Genomic DNA, 8406 nt, shown 5'->3' on the forward strand with positions numbered 1-8406 from the left:
TGTGTATATATGTGTGTGTATATATATGTGTATATATGTGTGTGTATATATATGTGTATATATGTGTGTGTATATATATGTGTGTATATATATGTGTATATATGTGTGTGTATATATTTGTGTGTATATTTGTGTGTATATATGTGTGTGTATATATGTGTGTGTATATATATGTGTGTATATATATGTGTGTATATATATGTGTGTATATGTATGTGTGTATATATATATGTGTATATGTGTATATGTGCATATATGTGTGTATATATGTATGTATATATGTATGTATATATGTGTGTGTATGTGTATGTATATATGTGTGTGTATGTGTATATATATATGTGTGTGTATGTGTATGTATATATGTGTATGTGTATATGTGTATGTGTATAAATATGTGTGTATATGTGTGTATGTGTATATATATATGTGTATATATATATATGTGTATATATATATGTGTGTGTATGTGTATATATATATGTGTATATATATATGTGTGTGTATGTGTGTATATATATGTATATATGTGTATATGTATGAATGAAATATAGCCTTCTGCTTTTATATTCTCTACTATATTAAAGGCTTCTAAAGTGTCTGATTACCCAGGAAATTAATAAATTGGATTATTTATCTCTTCCTTGTAAGAGGAGTTTCCATCATTAGGTACAAAAACAATGTCTGAACTTGATTCCAAAAATATAAATGTTTGCAAACCGTAGAAACTTTTATTGTGATGATATATGCAGCATTGAGACAAGCTAACACTCACTTGCCGTCAGTGGGGAGGAGACAGAACCCGGAGCATCAGAAGACTGCGGGGGCCGGGAAGGAGAAGTGCTGCTACTTCTTCTGGCAGGGCCGCAACTCCACCGTCAGCGAGAAGGGAACGTCGGCGCTGATGACGGTGGAGCTGGACGAGGAACGGGGAGCACAGGTACGTGAAAGAGTGTGTATGGGTTTATGTCGTATATGTGTGCCAGGAAAAGTCTAAGTAATTATTTTGTACGGATAATTGTGTGATCTTTACTCCACCTCCCGTTTCGTTTTCCTCTTCCTCCAGGTTCAGGTCCAGCAGGGTAAGGAGCCTCCGTGTTTCCTGCAGTGCTTCAAAGGAGGGATGGTGGTCCACTCTGGGAAGAGAGAAGAGGAGGAGGAGAACTCACAGAGTGAGCCTGCATTACTGACAAACACACTCTGCTGCTGCGCCATCATTTTCAAATAAGACAAATTCTCACTATTAGTGACAAGCTACACTTCAGCCAAGAGTTTTTCTTTAAAAAATTAGATTTTACTAATGTACGTCCCCCTGTCCCCCCCAGGTGACTGGCGTCTGTACTGCGTGCGGGGGGAGGCGGAGGTGGAGGGCCACCTGCTGGAGGTGGCCTGTCACTGCAGCAGCCTGCGCTCCAGGGTCTCAATGGTGCTCCTGAGCGCGAGCCAGGCCCTCATCTATCTGTGGCACGGCTGCAAGTCTCAAACGCACACGCGGGAGGTGGCGCGCACCGCCGCCAACCAAATCAAACAGCAGTAAGTGGAACCTTGATTGCCTCCCCCCTTAAAGTGACACCAGAGGTTAAATTCCAACTAGCGGGATCGGCTCAATTTCACTTCCGACTACAAATAACCAAAGCACTTTTGTTGCTGAGATGAATCCATTTCTGATTTGTTCTCCTGCTGTCGTTATCAGCCAGTGTGACGTGTTTTTCCTTGTGCAGTTGTCCTCTGGAAACCGGCCTCCACAGCAGCAGCAAGGTGACCATCCGGGAGTGCGACGAGGGAGCAGAGCCCGCGGGATTCTGGGAGCCCCTTGGGAGGAGGGACAGGAAGGCGTACGACTGCATGCTGCAAGGTGGGGGGAGCCGATGAGCACGAAGCCCAATCCCGTTTTCTCTCTACCGTAAACAGCTGCGGTTGGTGTAATTAACTGCTTTGGTTGACCTTTGACCCTCAGACCCAGGGCGGTTTAACTTCTCACCACGTCTGTACCAGCTGAGCAGCAGCTCAGGGGAGTTCGCAGCAGTGGAGTTTCTTTACCCCGCCAGAGACCCCAAGGAGGTCAACTCCATGCCCTTCCTGCAGGAGGATCTTTACGCGGCTTCCCAGCCAGGTACACGCGAGCATTTGTCCTACTGTACATGTGAAGGTAATAACTCTACATTGTATTTAGAGGGTGCTTTTCAACATAATCAAAGATGATTCCCATTTCCAGCTGACCACAGCCTCATTTGTTGGACTTTACTGGATGTCTGAGGCCAATTCTGACATCAACTTTTGAGATTTAAGATCTGAATAGAATCAGAATATCTGATAGAAACATTCCCTTGAATTTGGTTATTTAACAATTGTGAATAGAATATGTTCTGAGTGAGATAATTTACGCTTAATAAATGTACTTCTAAATGACTTGACCTGGTCTGCACATCCGGTATTACCATCAGCAATCTAACCATTCATCGACCTCACCATCTCTGACCACCTGGCTATCACCTTGGACATAGACATCCCCAACCCCCATGTTAAGCAGAATCGCACCATAACATTCCGGAACATCAAGTCTATCAACATCTCCTCGCTCTCCTCCACCTTGGCTGCCACTGTCTCTGCCTCTGCCCCTATTTCGACTGCCTCCCCCACTGCCCTGGTCAAGTACTATAATGATGCACTCTCCTCCTGTCTTGACGTCATCGCCCCCAAAAAATCCAAACTCATCTCCTTCACCCACTCCGCCCCCTGGTACACTGACCGACTTCACCTCCTCAAAGTGCAGGGCCATCAACTGGAACGTCTTGCCAACAAAACTGGACTTACTGTTCACCTTGATGCCTTCAAACTCCACCAACAACAATATAAAGATGCCCTGAACACCGCTCGCTCCTCTCACTACTCCTCCATCATCCAATCTGGCTCCAACAACCCCAAAACGCTTTTCTCCACCATCAACAAACTCCTCAAGCCCATGGACACCATCTCCACCTCCCTCACCACCACCAAATGCAACTCATCTCTATCCTTCTTCAACGACAAAATCACTGCAATACACAACCAGCTGGCAGCCCCCACCAACCCCCCCAAGCCCTCAACATGACTCTCCCCTACTTCCAAGCCACTCACTCTCATCCTTCAGTTCAATCACTGAAATGGACCTCTCCTCCATACTCTCCAGCATGAAGACCTCCACCTGTGCCCTTGACCCCCTCCCCTCTTCCTTAGTTAAGGCCTGCCTCCCCACACTCTCCGCTCTCTTATCATCAACTCCTCACTGTCTTCAGGTCTCGTACCCCCCACACTCAGATCGCTGCTGTCACCCCCGTGCTGAAAAAAACTGGTCTTCTACCACGACATCCCCAACAACTACCGGCCCATCTCCAACCTCCCCTACCTGTCCAAAGTCCTTGAGAGAGCTGTTGCATCACAACTCAAGTCCCACCTCAATCTCAATAATCTCTACGAACCCTTCCAATCCAGCTTCCATTCAAAACACAGCACAGAAACCGCCCTACTGAAAGTCACAAATGACATACTTCTCTCTGCTGACTCTGGCTTCCTCACCATCCTCATCCTCCTCGACCTCAGCGCCGCCTTCGACACCATCAACCATTGCATCCTCCTCTCACGTCTCCAGTACTCCCTTGGCATAACTGGCATTGCCCTCTCTTGGTTCACCTCATATCTCTCAGACCGACTTCAATTCAATGCAATAAACAACTGTAAATCCTCTACCTCCCCAGTCACCCACGGTGTCCCCCAAGGTTCTGTGCTTCTGTGCTCCCCTCCTCTTCATCATTTACATCCTTCCCCTTGGACAAATCATCCGTCGTCATGGTCTCAACTTCCACTGCTACGCTGATGACACCCAACTCTACTTCTCCTCCAAGACCATCACCTCCGTCACCCACTCCACTCTCACCACCTGTCTCACTGATATAAAATCATGGATGCAACAGAACTTTCTCAAACTCAACTGCAATAAATCTGAAATACTCATCATCGGCCCTAACTCCCTCACCCGTTCAGCTCAGCCCTTCTCCCTCAACATTGATGGCTCCATCGTCACCCCCTCCACCCAGGTCCGCAACCTCGGTATCATCCTCGACCCCACCCTCTCTTTCCTACCCCAAGCTAACCACATCACCAAGACTGCCTTCTTTCACCTCAGGAACATTGCACACCTCCGACCTTCCCTGTCCTCTGCCACCACCGAAATACTCATCCATGCCCCCATAACCTCCAGACTCGACTACTGCAACAGCATCCTCTATGGTTCTCCCAACAAAATCCTCAATAAACTCCAATATGTTCAGAACTCTGCCGCTCGACTGCTCACTTCCACCCGCCGCTATGATCACATCACCCCGGTCCTTCGCAACCTCCACTGGCTCCCGGTCAAATTCAGAATAGACTTCAAAATACTACTCACCACCTACAAAGCTCTAAACAACCTGGCCCCTCCCTACCTTTCAGACCTCCTCCCCCTCCATGCCCCAACCCGTTGCCTCAGGTCCGCCGGTGCAAACACTCTGAAGACCATCAGGACCAAGCGCCGGACCTGGGGTGACAGGGCCTTCTCAGCTGCTGCACCTCCCCTCTGGAACGCCCTCCCCATCCACATCCGTGAGGCTCCCTCCCTGTCATCATGCAAACAAGCCCTCAAAACCCACCTCTTCAAACTCGCCTTCACCTGCTAACCCCTGCACCCTACCCTCCCATTCCGCACAGCTTCTCCAGTTATTCTTTTTTTTACCAAAATGTTCTGTTTGTTTGTTTTGTTTGCTCCTCTGTCTTTCTTTTTTTTGTTTTGTTTGTTTGTTCCGTTTGTCTTTGCCCTGTAAAGCGTCTGTGTATTTTGAAAAGCGCTATAGAAAATCGATGTATTATTATTACCTCCAACACTTTGTGTTACTTATCGACTAACTTATACATCAGTATATATGCCAAAAGCTGAAATCAGCTAATGTATGTGAAGGTGGTTGCCTATGGGAAAGTGTGTGCAGCTAGGAGTCAGGGCTCTGTATCGGAAATATCGCTGTGTGTGTGTTTTCATCCATTAATAACATGAGCAAGTCATCCAAAACTTAGCCTTTTTTTCTCTCCATCCTCAACTTGGGAACCTAAATCTAAAAAATGATGAGCAGCCACTTTACGAAATCGTCCTCACACTGAAAGGCCTCACCTTGTTTTCTTTCCCCGATGTTCAGCCCTGTTCCTGGTGGACAACCACCATGAGGTGTATCTGTGGCAGGGCTGGTGGCCGCAGGACAGCGAAAGCCCCGGCTCAGCCCGAATCCGCTGGGACTCGGACAGGAAGTGTGCCATGGAGACAGTGCTGCAGTACTGCAAAGGTACTCCACTTCATGCTATTATTAGACACAGAAAACACTTTCACCTACAACTGCGTAGTAGGGCTATTGAAGGTGAAAGAAATACATAAATACAGAGCCGGGAAAGGGAGGTAATGTTCTGAGAAAAAATTCACAAATTTTACAGGAATAAAACTTGAATATTCTCTGAGATTCACAAATATACATGAACAATGGTGTGTTTTTGTCAAGGAACCACATTGTTTTACTTTGCAAGGGTGAATCAACCTCATCACAACAGCGACGGTCTGAATTTGGTTACGTCTAAAGTAGTATTGTTCTGGTAAGGGTGGCCTCTGAGGGAGGCAAAGGTCCTGAAAGATGCATATACGCATTTTCTTTCATGTTATTTTACAAGCATAATGCAGACATCAGTATGCATTGCGCTTTGTCCTCATGTTAGACATGTTTTATTTCCACATGTCCTCTCTGATAAACAGCATATTGTTTCGTCTCCACAGAAAAGAATGAGAAGAAGCCTCCCAAAGCGTACCTGATCCATGCCGGTCTGGAGCCTCTCACCTTCACCAACATGTTCCCCAGCTGGGAGCACAGAGAAGACATCGCTGAGATCACTGAGAGGGTGTGGATCAAATCACATTATAAGATGACTCCCGACTACATCATCTGATATGAACCAGTGCTGCTCACAGTGTCTGCCTGTAGCCATTAGTGTATATACTGTACTGAACACACATGCACTTGTTAGGTTCAAGGAACCTCTAGACTGTGGGAGAGACCGCATGGTCCGGCCTCTGCTACAAAGTCAGCCGGTTTCAATTATAAACAAAAGTATATAATACTTCTGAAGCTAATACAATTACATAGTGAAGTACATTATTTACAGTTACATAAAATATGACCCGTGCCTCACCCCGAAAGCGTTACCACCCACACGGTGGAACAGGAGAAAGAGACCGGAAGTTCTTTCTCTCCCGCCTTACATAGTTCAAAAAACATCCCATAATGTCCGTAGTTCCTATTGGCTAAATCCAGCTGGCTCCTCCTTCTCGCAGGACCCTCGCACAGGTATGACCTGTAAATGCCTGTCTGACCCTTGTCTACTAATCAGTTTAATACATTCAATGACTGTCTTTTATGGCTAAACACTTCTAATTATGATTTCTTAATTATGAATCATTAAACACTTCTATTATAATTTCTTAAAGCACACTTCTAAACCTATATTTCCTACACACTTGGTGTACGAAAAGAGACTTTTATGAATATAGGTCAGTCCAGGTGTAAGACACGATCCATCATTTGCGTTGAAAGGTAATATATTGTGTGTGTGTGTTGTCAGGAGGCTGAAGTGTGTAACCAGATTATCTTAGTGGAGGACGTGTTGGCCCGGCTGTGTAAGACCATGTACCCACTGGCAGATCTTCTGGCTCGGCCGCTGCCTGAGGGTGTTGACCCTCTTCGTCTGGAGGTCTATCTGTCTGAAGAGGACTTTGAGGTGAGAACCTGCAGTCTACAGACTGTCTCTGATGTTACTCTAGAGGTGCCACATGTTTCTTGCCACCTAATTTCTTATCCTCAGAAGGTGGCTGAGAAAAAGCTCTAATAAAGTCACTGTACACCACCTGCCCAGCACCAAATGACAACCAGAACTAGTTGCCTACCTGCAGTTGAACAAAGTGGAGCCTTTAGCAGCTAAAGAGTCAAATATTTATTGGTGGAAACCAAAAACGGAGCTAAAAGAGAGTGAATGAAGGACTTCCATCCATCAGATGGAACGAAACATGACTACAAATGAATGCTAATATTGCTCTGTGTTTGCTGGATCTGCAAATAAGCAACTGTTGCTAACACAGCAGCCTTGTAAACTTGACCATAAGAGGTGTGATTTACAGATCGTCATGACCCCGAGTGGCCACAAAAACTGATTAGTACTGCTTTAAAGTACAGATTGATATACTGTTATGTATTTTGCACCTTTAAATGATGAGACTGGTGTTTAACATTCATCTTATTGCCAATAAATCCTCATGGAAACAGAACAGAACAGAGGAATAAGACTTACCAAGCAACTCATTCATCGTTGGGTTTGGTCTTTTCATTGGATTCATTAACAATAAGGAGAATATACAATAAGACGGGCTTTATCCTTTAACTTTGAGCTTTCATTGTGTTTACTCTAATATGACTTTCTGGAAGATTCTTGTTTAGAAATACTTGAAGTTATAGAAATATTATGGATCACTTTCTGGGAATATTTGATGTTCCTTGTGTGTTATCTATGGCTACATGCATCATTCAGCTTTCACCTTATGTTCATGGCTCTCTTCCTCTTTCTTTTCCCAATCTCGTCTTTCATCATGTGCATCTTCTTGTCTTTCTGTGAACTTATCTATTCATTCATTCCACCCTCCAGGGTGTAGGGGCTTATGGGAAGGTGAGTCCTCTGGCTTGAGCATGGATGACCTGGACTAGTGCTCCTGTTGCACAGCATCCTCACTCAACTCAGCCATAAACCATTTTCTATCCAACTCTTCCTCGTTGCTTATTTTTTTTTTTTTTTTACATTTTCTCTCTGATAAAATATCTAACTCCTAATTTGTTCATTAGCATGCTGTTCACTCACGTGTTGACGTCGTACTGAATCCTGGAGATATGAGATCTGTGACCGTGTTTTACTGGAGATGCCAACTGAGGAATGAGTGCTGTGTTCTCCAACTCACTGACGCATGAGTGTGTTCTCAGATGTTACTCATTCCTCGCCGTGCGAGCTGCAGGATGTGTCGGTTCTTAGAGATGCACTGATCGATCGGGCGCCGCTCTAAACCGGCTGGTCGTCGGCTGATCTGTAATGACATCAAATTTTCACACACATGTGTCACATGATCTCACTTAGTGTACACAGCGGCACAGACCGTAATGTCTCACACACACACACACACACACACATTATGTCGTAAGTGTGAAACTTCTTCAACACGAGATTAGAAGACATTAAGCTCGCAAACTTTCTCAAAATGGGCAGTAGAGAAACAGCCTTAAAACATTTGAAAAACTATTAACATCAAAGTACAAATAAAAA

General features: G+C 45.0%; 1 protein-coding gene across 2 annotated transcripts; it reads left to right on the forward strand.

The window, feature by feature from the left end:
- Positions 1 to 519: 519 nt before the first annotated feature.
- On the forward strand, positions 520 to 8392 carry LOC116378183 (supervillin-like). 2 transcript variants are annotated; one of them, XM_031840004.1, is made up of 9 exons: positions 520 to 940; positions 1067 to 1172; positions 1326 to 1533; positions 1722 to 1855; positions 1958 to 2113; positions 5202 to 5345; positions 5825 to 5946; positions 6667 to 6822; positions 7741 to 8392. In XM_031840004.1, the coding sequence occupies exons 1-9, from the start codon at positions 740 to 742 to the stop codon at positions 7777 to 7779; spliced, it is 1266 nt and encodes a 421-aa protein (XP_031695864.1). In that variant the 5' UTR covers positions 520 to 739; the 3' UTR covers positions 7780 to 8392. The 2 variants fall into 2 exon arrangements, with proteins under 2 accessions (XP_031695864.1, XP_031695863.1); XM_031840003.1 differs by having other exon boundaries at positions 6667 to 8392.
- The last annotated feature ends 14 nt before the right edge of the window (positions 8393 to 8406 follow it).

This window comes from Anarrhichthys ocellatus, unplaced genomic scaffold, assembly GCF_004355925.1.
Source record: "Anarrhichthys ocellatus isolate YVR2014 unplaced genomic scaffold, GSC_Weel_1.0 scaffold2172, whole genome shotgun sequence".
In the NCBI taxonomy this organism is placed as follows: domain Eukaryota; kingdom Metazoa; phylum Chordata; class Actinopteri; order Perciformes; family Anarhichadidae; genus Anarrhichthys; species Anarrhichthys ocellatus.